The sequence below is a fragment of the Labrus bergylta genome, chromosome 19 (genome assembly GCF_963930695.1).
Source record: "Labrus bergylta chromosome 19, fLabBer1.1, whole genome shotgun sequence".
NCBI lineage: Eukaryota > Metazoa > Chordata > Actinopteri > Labriformes > Labridae > Labrus > Labrus bergylta.
The window spans coordinates 6,620,296-6,640,371 of NC_089213.1; the positions used below are offsets into that span (position 1 = coordinate 6,620,296).

Below are 20,076 nucleotides of genomic sequence, written 5' to 3' on the forward strand. Positions count from 1 at the left end.
AGACTCCCTCTCTCCTCAGTTTACAGATTATCCCCTCTCAGTGAAGCAGCTGCTCGAAAGGTGTTTGATTTCTTGCTGCAGAAACCTTTCCAGAACCCCTCCCCGCTCCCCCCCCCCCCCCCCCCCCCCCCCCCCCCCCATCACAGTGTCAGGTTTGATCCCAGCGAGAACACCTGTCCTTGAGCAAAACCCTGACACACACACCCCTTCTCCCAACTCTCTGTGTGACTGAGCCGACCGAAAGACTACACAGACAGCGAGAGAGAGAGAAAAAATGGAAATGAGAGGCAAATAAATGCAAACTAAAAATGTTCCAACACTTTCATATATTCACACAGAAACACACACACACAGCTTATTGGTAGGCAACGAGCTGCACTGGGTCGTTCTGTCTCCATAACAGCCGACTTCAGAGACGAGCTTCAGCACCACGGACAGAGACACACACGCCACGGTTAGCCGAGCGCTTCACTTTGAAGAGGCTCTAAATGATGGTATGTTTAAACCTGTGCTCTGTAATCTGGGTCAAACAGTGTCAAACAGGGAACAACACTTTTGAATGAATTGCTCTAGAAGATCGTTTCATCCGGCAGCAGTGAAACCGGCTGTAATGGCTGCGACACAATCCTTAAAGGAAACAAAGTGAGTCCACTACAGGTTCCGGTTTTTGTCCCTGCAGGATCAGATCGGTATTCTTAAGAGTGTAACATTTAACCCGAAAGCATCCCCAAAGAGAGAGACCTTTTTCGTTAAAAGGAAGATGATTTCTTTGACCACAAACTGACATTACATCGCTCTCTTCAAAGACACCAGACGCCATTGAACACGAAAGTTGCTGATCTACTACTGCCTCCATTTGTTACTTTGATCGAGGCAGCAGTACATCAACAACTTGTGTTTTCTGTGGGTTAAAGCCGCTGGTGTCCTTGAAGAGAGTGATGTGAATTAATACAATATGCATGAATACCGACGGAGCCTTATGCTGTACACCTTGTTACCACTTGCTGGTGTCGTTTGATTTGAAATTATACGGGTGATGCCTCGTAGGGTGGTTACGCACTAGACGATTTAAGCCTGATTTTGGGCCTGATTTGCCCCACCTTAGACTTTGCAATCAATCATTTGTCCTCAAATCAAGTAATCCACAAATGTGCGGTGCCAGTAGAATAATTAAGAGTCGTTTGATATTCACGATTCCAGATCAGGCTGAAAAACCCACACTAGCCAATGAGAACGAGCAGACCGGGAAGTGTCATCAATCGGATGTTGTGTACTTTTACAGCTCACACACGTGGCGGCGAATTTAAACACAACTGAGCCCCGAGCCAAGTGGAACAAATGGCAACAACACGAGCGCCTTTTTGAAGTCTCGCCAGCTCACGATGTTGATCATCCTCTATATTTGTTAGTCTTCTAAAGTCACATTAATCACATGAGTTTCTGTGAGATCTTTTGCCTCTGGAATCACCACTGTGAAATCCTAAATACTAAACGTGGGCAAAGTTTCAGATCATGAGGTAAGCGTATGTCGGAGTAATCCCAAGGATGAGTCTGCAGAGGGCGCGAAAGGGCTCGTTCTTCAAATCACACGAGAGTTCCCTGATAGGAAACCAAGAATCTTTAACGGCTTCAAGCCTCTACATAAGCAGCTGAAACCTCTTACATAGGCTCTCCTCTCCCAGCACTGGAGAGCAGCCGTCCCCTGGCAGCCCTGCAGCCTTCTGCCTCCCCCAAGTAGGCTTCCAGAGAGCTGGCCAATCAGAGAAAGCGGGCACAGGGGGAGAAAGGGGCTTAAAGAGACAGCAGCTGAAACAAACTGTGTCAGGCAGAGGCTGAGGGGGTTTTGATGCCAGTATCAGATAAATAAGGAGGTTTTTTCTAAAGGTTTCACAGACTGACAATGTGAAAGGTAAACATGAGGGTAATATGGGATCTTTATGAAGCTGGAATCAGAGATTGTTGTTTCTTTTTTTTTCGAAGAAATATTCTCAGACTTTTACTAATATTCAATAAAGTTGATGTAAAAATGCAGAAAAGTCTTTGCTCAAGTTGCTTTATTGCAGTAAAAAAAAAAACATGCATGCTCTAAATTTCATGCATCGCTCAATAGGGAGTAATGTTTAATGGACGAAAATATGAATTGCTTATTTTTCCCCACAATGTGACGTGCTGAAACCGCAGCATCCAACATGCACACACCCTGAGAAATGAATACAAACAGACTGACGATCACTCTTTACATCTCTTTCTTTATAACAATAGATTCTTCTTTAAGCTCATCATTACCTCACTGTGTCACTGTACACACACACACACACACACACACACACACACACACACACACACACACACACACACACACACACACACACACACACACACACACACACACACACACACACACACACACCTGCAGACCTGATGACAGGGAGATAAACTGACCTCACTGTCTGCATCAGCTGCACCTGTACTCATCATCTATGAGGACCACACGCGATCTCCTCGTGCGTGACGCCGGGTGAAGATAGCGCACGTGCAGAAAGGATACTGAGATTTGAAATGTGATGTTTGACTGACAGAAAATAAATAAATCAGTGTGATGACAGCCTGTTCTGCTCTTTGATCAGATATATTAAGTGTGTGATCAGCTGGGATCGATAAGTGTGTGAGCCAGCTGGCAGTCTTTTGAGCTGCTGTCAGGTGTGAACATGAAACCTGCAGCTTCAACATCAAACTTCAGCATGAAGCTCAGTGTGTGTGTGTGTGTGTGTGTGTGTGTGTGTGTGTGTGTGTGTGTGTGTGTGTGATACTCACTCAGACAGACCTGCTGTGTCTGCAGCTTCACACGCTGCAGCTGCTGCTGGTGGTGATGATGATGATGGTGCAGAGGATGAAGAGGCTCCACAGGCTGCAGCACTGATTCAGTGAACCTGGACTCAGTTAGTCCTCCGAGTCCCCCGAGTCCTCCGCTCAGTCCGGATCAGTGAATCCTCACACACTGACAGAGGCAGAGCTGCTTCTCTGTCTCTCTCTCTCTCTCTCTCCCTCTCTCCCTCTCCCTCTCCCTCTCTCTCTCTCTCCCTCTCTCTCTCTCTCACACACACACACACACGCACAGTATGATACACACACTCACTTAACGGAGGAGCCCCCTCCCTCACTCTCTGGTGACGTCACTGAGAGATGCTGCCTTCACTTGCAGTAGGAAAAAAAATCTGATTTTTTTTTTTTTTTTTACAACAAAAACTTTAGTTAATCCTCTTTTTACTCAGATTCTTTATAATAAGTGAATGTAGCCCCTCCTAGTGCCTTTAACCTGCATTCTTCTTTCTAATGACCAGCAGGGGGCGACTTCACTGTCAGATTATTTAGAAGTCTATGATAAAATGTTCCTACTTCTCAGTTTTTTTATTCCCTCATTAAACAAGTTTATGGTCTCGATCGCTTGTTTCAAGTCTTCCTTAACACAGCATGATGCTCATTTAGTAAATAATGTTTCCTTTTATGCAGAGGTTGGACTACAAGATCTAAACACGATTCAAGCCTTATCTGTCAGACGTAAAGTTTCAGGAGCCATCAGCCCCAGAGGAAACTATGAGGCAGAGGAAATGTTTGTAGAGCTCTGGCAACAACGGTTTTTGTTTGTTTACAGTCAGTTGTCTAGCCCCGCCCCTTTTCCCTCCAACGTCATCTTGTCGGTCATGTCAATTGGTCGAGTACCACCCTGTAGTCTGTCATGTCTGTCGGTCAAGTCACCGCACAAATGTATGGCCCTGTGATCACCTAATCTGACACAGAGACATAAGATTGTGTTGTCTGACCTCTCAGCATTAAAGTCAAGTAGATGAGCAGGGAAGGGTTCAGGGCGGGGCTACCTGTGATTGACAAGTTGCCACCATGGTGACATGTTAATGAGGACAGAGACAGTAATCCTCCCTCTTGTCCTACTTTGGTCACTTCTGGTTTGATTCAGATGAACATGAAGATTAAGTTCAAACAACTGGTGTCATCCTCCTGATCAGGTTGTTCACACATGCACCTCACAGCGGGAGACTATACCTGTTGGACGGGAGGGGGGTTGGGGGGGGGTCTCCTGAGTCCAGATGTGACAAAAAAAAAAGAATGACATGGCAGTGGAGTACAAAGCTACAGAGTCCGTTGAAAATACAAAATATTTTATAAATGAATATAAAAAGGTTTTTTTTTCTTTAATCGACATTTTTCACATGTTACTCATAAAGACAAAAACCTACAGGGTGTTGGTTTGTCTCTCATTGTGGGATTTCCCACGCTTTTGAATGCAGCAGAAGGATCCCTCTGTCTGCAGTCTGTGGAGGGTAAAATCAGAGTTGTGATTGGTTAATGGGGAGACTGCCCCCGACCCCTCCTCCTTTGATAAATATGAGAGACCTCCCACAGTGGAGCAGTCAGCTCCGTCCTGCAGTGATGGATGGAGACTCTGACAGGCCCCACAGTCACTTTAAGGACCCCCTTCAAAACCAGATGGTTCATCTTAAGGGGTTATCCCTCTTTTAAGTTTACACTGAAATGTTCACCTGCAGATGCATCATCATCATCATCATCATCATCATCATCCTCACCTTCAGCATCAGGAGGGTCTTCCTCTTCACCTGTCCTCTCATCTGCAGGCTGAGTCACACAGCTGGAGTCCGGTTCAGCTTCTGCTCCGTTTTCTGCTTTGTGGGAAAAAAAAATCTCATTAACTTTCCTTCTTTCATGTCCTCTCTGAGTCAGAACAAAGGTCTGCAGACAGACAGGCTGCTCAGTGTTCAGTCTCTGTGTTTGTTCAAGACTCGACGTCGAGGAAAATCAGCAACATAAATAGAAAACACTTAAAAAAGACTGAAGAAAGAAGGTTGGTTGATTGGTTGATTTAAATTAGTCACTTAAAGATAGAGTCAGCAGCTTTTCCCCCAAAACAATAAAATATTGACTTATACTAAAGTAAAGCTGCTCAATTGTCCCTTATGGGCGTCCGTACATGTGTGGTGCTGACTGTGCTTGCAGAGCTTTTCCTGTTCTGGTTTGACTCGGGTCGTTTCTGGGCGGAGCTGGTGTGTTTCCTCCAGCCAATGACAGCACGCGGGTGAGTTTAGGAGCAGATACAATTCAGTGATTGGATGATATTCAAACTCGTGAATGTTGCAAACACAAATTAAGTGAAAAAGAAGAGAAAATATAACCATAGTGAGGTGAAATACCAAGCCAGTAAAGTCTGTTCCAAAACGAGGGTGATCTTTTGGTTTTCAGCCACAGAGTCGGTCTGGTTAAAAAACAAAAAAAAAGTTCCTCTATAACACAAAGGTCTCTCTCTGTTAGGGTGCTTTCTGTGATGTTGCCAGACACATTTAACAAGAGTCACAAGAAGAGCTTTTAATGGACCCACTTTGATCCATTAAGGATCAAAGTGGGTCCAGCCGGTTTCACAAATGTTTGTCATTACTATCCATAAACATGTCCAAATATTCATCCATCCATGTTCAGCAGCCAATCACAGGGCTGATATATAGAGACAGACAACCAGCCACAATCACATTCACACCTATGGGGAATTTAGAGTCACCAGTTTACCTCAGTCTTTGGACTGTGGGAGGAAGCCGGAGTACCCGGAGAGAACCCACACATGGCACGGGGAGAACATGCAAACGCCACACTGTGATAGGGATTTGAACCAGGAACCTTCTCAATGTGAGGCCGTCGTGCAGCCCACTGTACAAAAATGACCCAGAAATAAATGTCAAATTGTCTCCTTTTTTGAAGACGAAGTATTTAACGAGCTGACTCTAACTCGGCCCTCTCTCTCCTTCACGTCACAGTTTCACGCCGATGTTCTGCAGCTGCTCCTCTTCCTCAGCGGTGTTTGTCCTCTTTTCCATTTTCATGCTGTGTTTATAACAGGATTATAAAAGGATCGGTTCATTATCACACACACAGACTCTGCTGCTGCACCTTAGAGGAAGAGGGAGAGGATGCTGTCAGAGGGCGTCCTGACTGCTCTTCATCCTCTCAGCTGTCATCATCACTGTCAGTGTGACGGCCTCCTCCGCCTCCTTCTCCATCATGTGTCACCTTCACCCACTGCAGCCCTGAAATTATACACCGCCTCTATCCCTGCTTCACTCCATCACTACCAATTATCACTTTCTCCTTTCACCGCTCAGCTCTGCACATGGGCGTCTTAGTGGGGGGGGAGGCAGGCAGTGGGGCTGACTACCCAGGGCCCCAATTTATAGCTTTCAGTCACCTGACCGGCCCAGACGCCTGGCGGGTGAGAAGAGCTCAGAAAGTGTGGGCCACCATTGAACACTCAGTGGAGCACCAGCATGGGGTTATTCATTTTCCATCTCTTCAAAATGGTGCATGTTTACGTCACCTGACAACCACAGAAACACAGAGGTAAGACACAGTTGCAAAAAAAAGTATGTGAACCCTTTGGAATTTCCTAGTTCTCAGCATAAATCGGCCATAAAATGTGTTCTGATCTTCATCTAAGTCACAACAATAGACAAACACAGTCTGCGTAAACTAACACCACACAAACAATTAGATGTTTTCATGTTTTTATTGAACACAACATGTAAACATTCACAGTGCAGGGTGGAAAAAGTATGTGAACCCTTGGATTTAATAACTGGTTGACCCTCCTTTGGCAGCAATAACCTCAACCAAACGTTTCCTGTAGTTGCAGATCAGACCTGCACAACGGTCAGGAGGAAGTTTGGACCATTCCTCTTCACAAAACGTCTTCAGTTCAGCAATATTCTTGGGCTGTCTGGTGTGAATCGCTCTCTTGAGGTCATGCCACAGCATCTCTATCAGGTTGAGGTCAGGACTCTGACTGGGCCACTCCAGAAGGCGTATTTTCTTCTGTTGAAGCCGTTCTGTTGTTGATTTACTTCTGTGCTTTGGATCGTTGTCCTGTTGCATCACCCATCTTCTGTTGAGCTTCAGTTGGTGGACAGGTGGCCTTAAGTTTTCCTGCAAAATGTCTTGATAAACTTGAGAATTAATTTTTCCGTTGATGATAGCAATCTGTCCAGGCCCTGATGCAGCGAAGCAGCCCCAAACCACGATGCCCCCTCCACCATACTTCACAGTTAGGATGAGGTTTTGATGTTGGTGTGCTGTGCCTTTTTTTCTCGTTTATGTGTTCCTTCAAAACAACTCAACTTCGGTTTCATCTGTCAACAGGATGTTTTGCCTGTAGTGCTTTGGTACATCCAGGTGCTCTTTTGCAAACTTCAAACATGCAGCAATGTTTTTTTTAGACAGCAGTGGCTTTCTCCGTGGTGTCCTCAGCATGAACTCCATTCTTGTTTAGTGTTTTACGTATCATAGATTCGTCAACAGAGATGTTAGCATGTGCCAGAGATTTGTGTAAGTCTTTAGCTGACACTCTAGGATTCTTCTTCACCTCATTGAGCGTTCTGCGCTGCGCTCTTGCAGCCATCTTTACAGGACGGCCACTTCTAGGGAGAGTAGCAACAGTGCTGAACTTTCTCCATTTATAGAGAATTTGTCTTACCGTGGACTGATGAACATCGAGGCTTTCAGAGAGTCTTTTGTAACCCTTTCCAGCTTTATGCAAGTCAACAATTCTTAATCGTAGGTCTTCTGAGAGCTCTTTTGTGCGAGGCATGGTTCTCATCAGGCAATGCTTCTTGAGAGTAGCAAACTCAAAACTGAAGTGTGTTTTTTATAGGGCAGGGCAGCTTTAACCAACACCTCCAATCTCATCTCATTGATTGGACTGCAGGTTGGCTGACTCCTGACTCCAATTAGCTCTTGGAGAAGTCATTAGCCTAGGGGTTCACATACTTTTTCCACCCTGCACTGTGAATGTTTACATGTTGTGTTCAACAAAAACATGAAAGCATATAATTATTTGTGTGGTATTAGTTTAAGCAGACTGTGTTTGTCTATTGCTGAGACTTAGATGAAGCTCAGAACACATTTTATGGCCAACTTAAGCAGAAAACAAAGAAATTCCAAAGGGTTCACATCGAAAATAAACTGCAGGTTTTGGACACGTGTGATCCTTAAGAACACAGGACTTTAAATTAACAATGGCAAAGTTCTAGTCGGTTTTACAGCTTAAATCATACTTACAGCAGCTGTTGAGCGCAGAAAGTGGTTTAAAGGCATCCCCACACGGCCGTTTAGGACGCCCCTCGGTTTGCCAGATATGAGAGCAGTTATCAGGTCAAACCAACAGGTGTTGCAGCGATGTAAGGGGGCAAGAGAAGTGGTTCAGATAGAAGTGATTGTACCCGACCTAAAAAGCCTCTGCATGTTTCTAATAAGCTCCACGAGCAGAAACGTGCTCAAACTAGGATCAATATTGGAGATGCTTTTGAAAAATGGAGAGAGGTTAGAACGCAGAAAGGTTTACAGAGCGATGCAGAGCTGACTAAACACTGAAGCTACAGTGTCCACCACATGGCAACCTGTGTGAGCATCCACTCTAGCATTGTAGACTATCTACAATGTTTAGAATTTAGACCGCAGTACCCATTTTAAACACTAGGTGTCAGAGATACATGTTGCTCCTTTAAAGGTGAAATTGGCCCAATACATGAATGTAATTCTTTACTCTGTCTAAACTCTGACAAAACAAACTTCTAGATGCTATAAAACTATTCAAATAACAAAAAGGTGCAAAAAAAACCAAACAAAATTATGTCGTAATCAATTTTTAGGAAGGTTTTTCTTTTAAATTTGCTAAGTTACGTCCTACAAATGGTTCTGTCTGCAGCTTCCTGTAATGGCACTCTGACCGGTTTCTCCTAAAAGGGTACGAGCTGATCCACATCTCCTGTGTCTGATACACTTACTGTGGACAAGAACGTCACTGTCCCTTTAATTTGTTTAAGAGTGAGAACTTAGAGAGGATTTCAGTCTCATTACTTTATGTTACTTCAGAGTGCAGACAGTAAATGATGGGAAACTGTCATGTCCAGCTACTTACGTCTCCTCTTGTTTCAGATCCTCCACTTCCTGTCCTCATGTGTTTCCTGCCCCGTCCTGATTGTCTCCAGGTGTTTCCTCAGTCTGCGTCTCTCCTTCCTTCAGCGTTCCAGCCACAGTTACTGAAGTTGAGACATTTTGGTATTTTGATCTCTGCTGGGTTTTTTTTTTCTCGGATTTTGTCGTAGCCTGTTCCCTTTTTAGGATTTGTTTGTCTGTGATTTTGATTTTCAAAGTAAAAGGATGTTCTCTGCTCTGTGACACTGTGTGGTGTGTTTAAGTCCAATCACTTGTGGTTTCAGGTTCATTACAGAAACAGCTGATCTCACCTGTCGAAAGCTTAAAAATATACAGTTATATAATATATACAAATATACATATAAGTTAACACATTTTTAAAATCTCTTGTTTATTTCAAACATAAATTAAAGTGAAAACAGATCATGGAGTTACACACTGGAGTTATATTACATCTGAAACACAAAATACATCTCATAAAATACTCACCACACCACACTCTTACAAAATATCATCCGTCTTCATTTTCAGTCACATACCGTAAAACTTCAAATAAAAGCTCCTCCCAATTTAAGGCCCCGCCCCTTTCACTAGCCCGGTGTTGCCAGGATGCATTTAGTTTGTTGCTTTTAAATGGGGGGTGAAAAATCTGCAAGACATAAAAATTGACCTAAAGCACCTGTCCAACGAAGACAATAATAATAGTATGCGTGTAGGCCTTTAAACAGGTGTATACACTGTCTAAGGCCCCGTGTCAACTTGCCATTTTTCCAGATAGAAAACAGCTTCCGATGACGCAAAATTACGATTTTTGCGTCATCGGATTTCCCATCTCAGGGGACAGGGCGGGATGCACGGCCATTCAAAAATACTACCAGGTTTCTAATGATACAAAGCTTAATGCAAATGGGTGAAGTATCCCTTTAAGAATGCAAAATCAAATCAGTGATGTATTTAATTTGTTTTTATAATATCCTAACTTTTCATTCTTTTTTTAAGGTGTATATTTTTAAGGACATTTTTGCCTTTATTGGAGAGAACAGCTGAAGAGAGAGGAAGCGTTGGGAGAAAAGGGCCGAGGTCGGATTCAAACCCGATGGCTGCTGCGATGAGGACTGTAGCCTCTGTACACGGGGCACACGTCATAATCCTCCTAGGCTATCCGGCGCCCCTTACATATTCTTTCTGGTGTTAATGTGTATTTCCCATCTTGAATATAATAAAGCGCTCGTCTCGTATTGACGCCTGTCCCAAATAAAGGCGAGGTCTTTTCACAGGCTGAAGTAAAAAGAAAGCCCGAGCTATTACTAGAAGTTTTACGGTAATCCTCCTTTAACATAAATAATTTATAACAGGATTAAATAATTTAATCTCCACTTTAATGTCCGCTCTCTGCAGTCAAAGTGTTAATAACACATTCATTAACACCGTTCACTCGAGTTTCATGGCGTTCATAGACATGACATCCTCCTCTATAATTAACTGACACTGCGATCATTTTGGCTGAACGAACTCGATCACGTCTCAGAGGCACTTTAAAGAAAATACATCAACAGCTTATCAAACTTGTTTTCATCAGGCATAAATCGGTTTATGGCTAACTGTGTAAGGAGAAACGGGCTTCTAGCTTCACGGCTGTGAGCGCTGTTTCAATTTAAATGACTCATAATGTTTGGAAGAAGATCATTTTAATTAAAGAAAACATCAAACTAAGAGTAACACTTTAAAGAAAGGTCACAGTATTAACCTTTTAAAGGCAAGGTTGGTCATTTCCTCCAGATCCACTTTTTAAGATTTTGGTTGAAATTGTCTTTAGGTCCTACAGAAATGAATAACTCATGTTCTCTGAAAAAGGAATGAAGAAAATCCGTCATCTGTAGCAGTTTGTAAGCCTGTAAAAACTCACCAATGTCTGCCATGAGGTACCAATCTGATGAACCAATCAGACGCCTCCGTGTCTCCCTGCTCGCTCTCTACCTCTTGTGTTCACTAGCCCACACTCAAAGCACGTCACAGATGACGGAGTTTATACTGTGAGTTTACTTACCGCTGAATGAGACGTGAGACGACGTAGTTTCTACTGGAGCAACGGTGCTCGTTTAGTAAGTGAGGGGCGTGGCTTTAGAGGGAGCCCGGGAGGGAGGGGGGGGGGGGGGATGAGGGAATGCTACTTTCAAAATCATGCTAGTTTTAGAAAATGACCAACCCTGACTTTAACTTGTTGCTTATTAGTTGCAATTAAAAAAATATTAGTCCTCTTAGCTAACAGGTCATTAACATAGAGTTTGCCCTCCTTATTACAGCTTATTGAAAGTTAGGACGTTGTTGACCATGAATTATGATCTAATATGCTTTTGCTCATTTCATCCTTATAAGGGTCATACTAATTAGGGCTGATACAGATATCAATATTGGGAAGAAAATCTGATACAGATACATCGGCCGATATCTTTCTTACGTCTATGAAGTCTGTAGAGATAGATAGGTATACACATTTATTGCGTTGATCGCTAATAAGCGATTGAACGCTTGTGGAAAGGATATATAACAAAGACAAGAAGGTCACTCAACTGGAAAGTAACTGCCCATGTTCATGCATCACCTCTTAACACTCGGGAGAGTGATGATGTCTGTTGTAATCCATATAGCGCCCTCTGCTGGTGAAAGAGAACTGCTTGTGTAATACAATGAAACTCAAATTAAACGCTGTTTGACTGGTGAATAAATCGAGTAATATCGGCGCATATCTGTGATAAAATTAGCCGACACTGATAGTCACTAGATAAGCTAATAACGGCCGATATTATCAGCTGGCCGATTAATCGGTCTGGAGATTGTATCATTTTAAAACACATGGAAAAGGATCGAAGGATGTAACAAACTTAGTCTTTCCTGCCCACATTAAAGAATACTACTACTTAATACTTTCAATGCCGTTTGTCTTCTTGTCATGAGGAGGAGAAAAAAACTACTAGAACAAAAACCTAGTGTACAGGTGAAGCATGGACAGAGGAAGACGTCGTCACATTAAGGATCTGACCTGACCTCTGCTTTCCTCTCTTGGGGAATAAAGTTTCATCGTCGCTCCTGGTTTTAAAAATAAGCTCAAAATTCATGTTAATACAATCCAAGCGTTTTATGTCTCTGTACATATGTGCATCGCATCGTTCTTTTTTTTTTTTTACGAATGTGTGTAAAGCATGTTAAATGAAACGACACTTCAGGTGGAGGCGACCAGATTCTGACCAAGTTCTGAAGCTGTGTTCAAAAGCAAAGTGCTGCAGACTAAGTTTACCTTCACTTTGATGTTATCTGGAGTCGACAAGCTGCTGTGTGGACGTGACAGACAGGAGGATGGTAGGAAAAACTATACACAAGAATTAAACATCTGCACGTGTTTGTAATGTTTCTAACCAGCTGGTTTGGTTCATGCACTTTGTTTCAGTGTGTTGAGCAGCAGACTGTGCAGAAGGTGAGTGTGTGTGTGTGTGTGTGTGTGTGTGTATGCAGGTTTCCTTTCTGTTTATGTCTGTCACATAGGACTCAGGATAGGATCAGTGTGTGTTTGATGTACCTACAGACCCTCCTCACTGCAGTCGGAGCAGCTGTGTCCATCACTGTCCTCCTCCTCCTCCTCCTCTCATAGACTCACTCTCCTGTGGTGCTGCTTGGTGAAGCTCTCCTGCCTCTCCTTGCCGACCCCTCCCTCCTGTAACTCCTCATTCTTCTCGTTCTGCTGTGGGGGCGTGTCCTCCCTCTGACGCTCCTCCCTCACCACCACAATGCTTAGCGGTCTCTCGCCATGCTTCCTCTCGCGCTCCTCCCCAAGCGCGCTCCCTCCGTCGCTCAGCTCCCCCAGGTGCTCCACAGAGTCACACTTCTCCAGGTCGGAGGCGATGGTCTGCAGGCTGATGACCGACATGCAGTCCGACCCTGCATGCTCCACCTCCTGACGCTCCCTCTGGCCCCACCCGCTCTCCCTGTGACGCTCCACCCACAGCCGAGTTTTCTCTCCGTCCGCCCAGTCGCTCTCTATCCCTCCGACCCCGCCCACACAGCTGCCGACCTGCACAGCGCTCGCCGCTCTGACCTCAGCCTCGGCTCCTACAGGGGAGCTCCGCCCCCCGCAGACGGCAGGGCGCCCCCTGCTGGCCATGACCCGCCCCCTCTGAGCGTGGATCTGCTCACTGATCTGCTCCAGGTTCCTCAGAGCCACAGAGTAACGCGTCTTCACCTTCGACACCTGCTCCTCCAGCTGCACCACTTTGGCCTTGTGTTCCTGAAAGAGAGGAAACAGCCGGTTAGAAACGCTCACACTTGATCCCGTGCCTTTCCTTCTTTAAGTTCAAAAGTTGAATCCGTTTTCTTTTACCATTTTGGTTATGTGTATTTGTATTTCTTTGTAAGATAAGAAACACGTCACCGGGTGCTCTCACCTCCAGGATGTGGTTAAACTGAGCCTTGAGTTCAAAGTAGGGTTTGGATTTGAGGATGACCTTCTTCAGGGTTTTCTGCAGAGTCTGGACTCGAGCCTCGGCGTCCTGACAGAGCTGAGTGACCCGCTGGTGCTCCCGTTCGCTGCGGAGACGCTCCTCCTCCGCCTCGTTCACCTGAGCAGGACATGAAACACAAACATGTCGACCATGGAGATGCAACGATTGAAAAAACCAGAGCCGAGATTATGGATTTTCAAATGAAGACAACCGCAACTTCAAATTTAGTCATCTTACGACCAAACCATCAGTAGACTCCCGGTCGTGTACCTTGGCGGTGGCGTGGTTGAGCATCTCCTGCCATGTCGGGTCCATGGTGTTCCTGTCTGCTAACAGACCCTGCTCTGCTACATACACCATCTCTCTGGCTGCAGTGTGCATGGACACCGCTCGCTCATACCTCAGAGCCGCCTTCTGCGTCTCCTGCTGCGCCTGAGGGAACCAAAAGACACGACCATTTAAAAAAAAAAGAACAAGGGCTGCACACACCTCGTGTCCCTTGAAAAGCCCTTTATAAATTCTATGTATTATTATTATTATCATAAGATTCCTTGCTATATTTCTTGAGATGAACGCCTGCAGGTAATCATTAATAAAAGGTGATGGCATTTGTGGCTGATTTAAAGTCGTACCTCCGAACACAACCTGGTACCGACTAAGTTTAGAGTCCGATTCCATGGCGATCTGGGCTGCTTAAGAGAGCCATCAAATGCTATGTTCCCACTTACATAAAACTCTTGAAGAAACTCCTCTAAGTTTTCACTCTGAGCTGCATGTGTGAACGCAAACAGCTAAAATCTTCACTCTGAATTTATCCGGGATTTCTCCTTTCAGCCTCCTGGTGTTTTTATTCTGCAGAAAGTCAGAGTGAGCTGATGGGAGAACGCAGCAGGATATAATCAGGAAAATTCACCTGGAGCGAGTGGGAGGGGGTGATGACGTTTATTCCCTGTGATCGCTGCACGACCATAGACTGTCTGCACGCCACCTCTATGATATCTGTGCTCTAATGAACCTGCTGCATTATGTTTCCTGTTCTCCAGTATGTTCTTCTCCACTCTTTAGTTAAGATTGAGATTCTGTTCAACTACACGTAAAGCGACTCGTCGGCCACGTCCCTGTCATTCTTTTTACGTCATGTCTTGCCGCAGGAGACCCCCCCCCCCCGTCCCACTGTCAGGTGCAAATGGGAGCAACCAGATAACACAGCGTTTTGGAGCTGAAATTCGCAGGCGTTCATGTGTGAAAATGGCTTCAGTGACACTTCAAACTCTGACTTTTTGCTGAACAGACCCGTGTCACCCTCTAATCTGGCCTCGTGCTACACCCCTAGGTGCCCCTCTAAAGTAAAACTAAAGTGTTTTTGTGATCTATCCTGGTGGAATAAAAAGTCTGAGCAGCTCAGTGAGTCCGTCCGCCTGCAGGCAGCTGTTAAAGTCAAGGTTACTCTGATCAGGTGTGTTTTCTCTGTCTCTGCATGAGGGAGCAGCAGGACGCTCGGCTGCATGAAGGGGAGGAGACGAGGTCGCTCTGACAGATTAATGACTGCACAACACTTTATGAAGCAGACTCTTAGCGGATCTCCTCTCATGTTTAAAGTCTGCATCTGAACACCATCGCCACATTTCCCAGACTCACTCTCATTAGCATTTTTATAACCACAGATGACATCGTTAACAGTTCAGATTAATAATCCATTATTGGCTTTATTGAAACCATTAGACCTCTGCTCTCTCTGCTCAGCCTTCTTCAGTTTAATTACACTTTCAATGAGTCCTCAGCGTGTTGATTAAACATGACTGACACTTCTGACCCACAGCTTCAAGAGTTCAAAGTGTTATCAATCAATTCGTTTCATTACAGACAAATCGTTCAATCTGAGAAATCACTGCTGACATGGACCCTAGTTTGCTCGCTCGAAATAAACAACTTCTCTCTCTCGTCTCAGAGCGCTCTCTTGTCATCCTTTATAGTCATGTGTTAATAACTAAATGTATTAATAACATTTATTATAACATCCACATTACATTCATTTTATGTTTTTCTTAAACAACTGCTAACCCTGACTCTATGTTAGGAAATACTCGATGGTATAGTCATGTCTTTTTCTCCACATTCACCACTAATCTTATAGCCATGAGCACTACCAGAAACTATAACAAAGAAATACAATACACAAGTGACGATCCAACTCGGGTAACATGGTTAAAATACACACAGAGGGTAAATGATGTTGGTTTACGACACCTCTGGTCACATGATGGAGTCGTTTGTCCAGTCTGATGGAGGCAGACTGAACCGACACTCGTGCAAACAAAAAACTTTGTTTATTTAATAATTTTATGATGCCAATTCAGAAGTCATAATCTATATGATTTCCTCTCTGGTTATTGAGGTTGGGCTCTGATAAGCAATAAAGCAGAACAGCCTTCTAAGTTTCAGCTTTTAAATCGCTGCAGACCCCCCGCTTGAGTTTCTCTCAACATTAGAGCTCAAAGACTTTTAATCAACTTCAACTATAACGCTCATACACTACACCATACCTGAGGGATTCACTGAGGTACATTCAGGACAGAGACTGTGACACTTTTTGTCAACCTTCAGAGCAGCAGGAGGCTCCAAACTTTACACTGAAAGATTGTCTTTAGAGTCAGTGCCTCATCACTTATTAAGTAGCAGTGTTCATGTTTGAACCTGATTTCCATGCAATTTTAGTTTTTCTTAAAACGTACTTTTAACCACACATCATTCATTTGTGTTTGTAAGTCCAGAAAAACTGAAGACACTGATTGCAATGCACATGTTGAATGTATCCCTCTTCCACTGATCCATGCACACACACACACTCATGTCTCATCTTCAGCTACAACACTCACTTCTTTGGCCAGTCTGCGGGCTTCGTAGTACGGCCTCGCTTTCTCGATGCAGGCGCCGAGCTGCGAGCCCTGACCATTCAGCTTTCTGGCAGAGTCAGTCAGAATCCTCCTGTAGCTGGACCGGGCTTCCTGCAGGGAGCACACACACACACACACACACACACACACACACACCCACACACACAGGACCAAGCATCACATGCCAAATTCAGTGAACCCTGACATGAAACAGAGGCTGTAAGAATACAAACAAACTGTCTCACATCCAGCTGCAGCTCCAGCTTGTTGATCTCATCGCTGGCCTGGTTCAGGTGCTCCAGCTCCTCCTGCAAACAAAAAGCAAATATAATCTATAAAAGGCACAGTATGAACAGAAAATCTGGAATAAAAGCCATGATACAGTGTTGAAAGGGGAGGGGGGGGGGTGCATCAGCAGTCCTGCAGGCAGAGGCAGTTGATGCTGGGTGGGTACCAGTCTGTGCAAGGAGCAGACCAGTACCATCATGTGTACCTATATTTACATTGTTCAGATTTATTCACTTTGAAGATGCACTTTTGCAAAACGTTGATAAAACAATTGAATAAATATATTTAATTAATACTGATATAAAAATAACATGCCTGTATTCTTGGGTCCAGCTCCTCCTCATATTTTGCAGCATCCTCTTCCTCCCCTCCGGTTCTATTCCGGCTCCACGCATCTTCATCTCCCTCCTCCTGCTCTTTCGCCTCCTCCTCGGTGTCTCCTTTCACTCCTCTCCGCTGCAGCATCCCGGTGCTCCCCGATCCGCCTTTCGCTTCTTCCCCCGGGGTCTCCTCCCGCAGACAGGCCGGGTTGGGGACCCCCGCGGCGGTCGGAGTTTCACGCGAGGTCCCCGGCTCCATCTGCGGCCTGGAGTCCGGCTTGTCGGTTTTATCCCTTTTATCGAGTTTATGTCCCGGGACAGGAAAGTCCAGTGCCCGTGTTTACACTGGTTGAGAACAGCCTGAAGCACACTTATGATAATAATCATAAAGTGTTATCACGTCCGGCTGTGGCTGCAGTACAAACATGATGTGGCTAACGCTAATGCTAACTTTAGCCAGCCCTCACTCTGGCTGCTCATGATGACAGAGGAACTGTGCGATTCTCTGCCCTGCACGGCTGATTTTATCTACTTATTCAACTATTAATGTTCATATAGATGCATTATTATTTTGTTGTTGTTATAAAAAATTACAATAATTAATGTTGTTTGGCTCCAAAGCATGTTTTGCACGTTTTAATTCATAAATTCAAAAGTACACTCAGTTTACTGCACATTGCACATATTGCACAAGTTTACTTTTTCTTTAAATTTTATTTTATTTTATTTACCATTTTGTACCTTTTGCACAATTTAGAATTTATTAATGTAAATATTATTTATCTTATTTTGACCTCATTTTATTTTATCTTATTTTACCTCATTTTGGTTGTATTGCACCGCGGGACGAAGACAAACGCAATTTCGATTCCACTGTATGTCTGGCATATTTTGAAATTGACAATAATGTTGACTTTGACTTTGACTTTGAAACGGAGGAATGTTTGGTGTAAAAATAAAAAGTTTCACCAGCTTTTCAATTTGCTTTTGTTTTAGAGAAATTAACAGAAGAAAAGTATTCTCCCATTCTGTTTACATGTTGTTTTTTGAGTAGTTTTGATGTTTTTCAGTTTGAGGCTATTTCAGGAAGGGGGAAGTTTGAGAAATGTGTTGAAAGAAGTAACATTTTGCAAATGGAGAAGGCTATTAATTACAGAAAGAACAGATGAGAGAAGGGATACTTAGTACGGCAGCCTTAAGCAGATATGCATAAATATATTTGCCTTGTCTCCGTCTTCCTGATAACCAGTTCTTTTCTTGAGATCAAGCGGTAAACTCTGGTGTTGAAAATGAAGCCAGTGCTGAAATACAAAATCCTGCAGTTTGTCGAGTGTCCACTAGAGGCTGGCTGCAGAAGCCCAGGAAGTCACACACACAAAAAAGCCTGTTTTTACATAAAGAAATTAACATGTTTACAGCCTGGTTCAAAAAACCAAATAGGTCTGATTAGCTCATGACTCAATCAGCACACACTGTACGGGGCGGTGAATTTTTTGATGACTCATCTGATTTGATTTTATGCAGAATAAGAGTTATTCACAATAAGGCGTGTAGCTGACATGATTGACAGGTGGGCGCGGTGTAACGGTTTGTCAAGAGGTTTAAAACCAGCCTCAGCTCTCAGCTCTCAGCCTGTCGTTAGGTTGACTGAAAGTTAGAGCGAGGCAGCATTTCCAGCATGGAGACCGCCATCGATGGGACTCCAAAGCCCCCGACAGGAACAGATGCTGAATTCGTATGCTCCTCAGGTCGTCCCAGTTTCCAGGTTGAGAAGTTGTTCTTGTCATTTTGACTTAATTTGATAAAAATCTGCCTTTTGCGAGGCATAGCAACGTAAGCGCCAAGCAGTCGTGCAGCAATACATTTTATTTGTTTGACACCATTCTCCCACGATAAGCAAATTTTGGTCGTTATGTCGAGATCTCAGCTTATTTATCTTCTTATCTCCTGAAAACTACACTGGTTTTCCCCTCATAATGAACGAATCTCTTTTTTTTCCCCGAGATCTAAAGAAAGTTAACTCATTATCATCAGTCTTTGTGATGAAACAGCTTCAGTTCAGCCTTCAAGAGACAAATAAGCAGACATATTTTCACTCTCACCGTTTAATCCAAAACACACGAAATAAACATCTTTTGAAATATACAAAATAATTAAATCCTCTCCTCTTTCTTACAGCGATGAACAGGTGACCTCAGAGGCCTCACTGCACCTCATCGCGTTACATGTGAGTCTCCGTCTCTCGTCCTTGTATTAAGAGCGAGTCTTTCTCCTCTTCCCCGTTTTATGTGTTGTTTTTGTCTCTTTGCCCCATGTCATGTGTGAGTAATCATCTTTTGTCCTTGTGTTACGTGTGAGTCTTTTGTCGTTTCCAGAACCTCTTCACCTCGCTGTGTCCCTGAGGCGACACCACCATCACCCTGTGAGCCACATCCTGCCACACCAGACAGCCCAGACCCTGAAACCCAACCACAACAACATTACAGAACAGCAGCAGGAGGAACAGAACCTATCAGCACTTCAAACAGAAACATGTTGATACATAGAAGTGACAATCATGACAGTGAGCCTGAAAGGTCCACTTTGAAGGCGTAAACAGGATGTGTTATCCAATGGAAGCTCATTCCAAAAAAAGATCAAAATATCAAATTAAATAAATTAGATTACTTATCTTGTTATCTAGGAAGTAACCACACATGTTGTCCTTCATTAACAACCTCTATCAAAGCATCGTTCTCTTTATATTTGTTTTTTATTTGAAGACCCGAAGAGAACCCAGCATGCACAGGGAGAAAATGCAAACTCTGGCCCTGCCCAGCAGGGGATTCGAACCAGGAAACCTTCTCGATGTGAGGCAACAGCGCCAACCACTTCACCACCGTGCAGCTTATTCATAATGATGATTAATTATAAATATTTAGTGATGGAGAGAGAAAAACAAAATCCAACCTGAGCTCGGTCTCTCAGCACCTCAAAGTCCACCTGGGAGAGGAACTGGTTATACAGCACACCTGCAGGAGAGAACACACACACACACACGCGCGCACACACACACACACACACACACAGAGTCAG

The 20,076-nt window shown here is 44.0% G+C and overlaps 3 protein-coding genes across 6 annotated transcripts in view; all 3 read right to left on the minus strand.

Annotated features, from left to right (window-relative positions):
• Positions 1 to 3,013, minus strand: part of gabbr1b (gamma-aminobutyric acid (GABA) B receptor, 1b) — a 76,238-nt gene extending 73,225 nt beyond the window's left edge. For 2 of the 4 annotated variants that reach the window (XR_002278384.3, XM_020646619.3), the window contains exon 1: positions 2,815 to 3,013. The gene's annotated coding sequence lies outside the window, so the exon portion shown is untranslated. The remainder of the gene's footprint in view (positions 1 to 2,814) is intronic. The other 2 variants (XM_065948008.1, XM_020646620.3) reach the window with 2 other exon arrangements.
• Positions 3,014 to 9,372: 6,359 nt separating this feature from the next.
• Positions 9,373 to 17,919, minus strand: sh3bp5lb (SH3-binding domain protein 5-like, b). Its single transcript, XM_029279848.2, has 6 exons — positions 16,997 to 17,919; positions 16,639 to 16,701; positions 16,376 to 16,504; positions 13,770 to 13,931; positions 13,443 to 13,616; positions 9,373 to 13,285 (listed from the first exon to the last, which is right to left on the minus strand). The coding sequence occupies exons 1-6, from the start codon at positions 17,258 to 17,260 to the stop codon at positions 12,647 to 12,649; spliced, it is 1,431 nt and encodes a 476-aa protein (XP_029135681.2). The 5' UTR covers positions 17,261 to 17,919; the 3' UTR covers positions 9,373 to 12,646.
• Positions 17,920 to 19,090: 1,171 nt separating this feature from the next.
• Positions 19,091 to 20,076, minus strand: part of gtf2h4 (general transcription factor IIH, polypeptide 4) — an 8,164-nt gene continuing 7,178 nt past the window's right edge. Inside the window, exons 13-14 of the mRNA XM_020646647.3 lie at positions 19,951 to 20,012; positions 19,091 to 19,459 (exon numbers count right to left, since the gene is read on the minus strand). Coding sequence (XP_020502303.1) covers positions 19,349 to 19,459; positions 19,951 to 20,012 — 173 coding nt within the window. The 3' untranslated portion in view covers positions 19,091 to 19,348. The remainder of the gene's footprint in view (positions 19,460 to 19,950; positions 20,013 to 20,076) is intronic.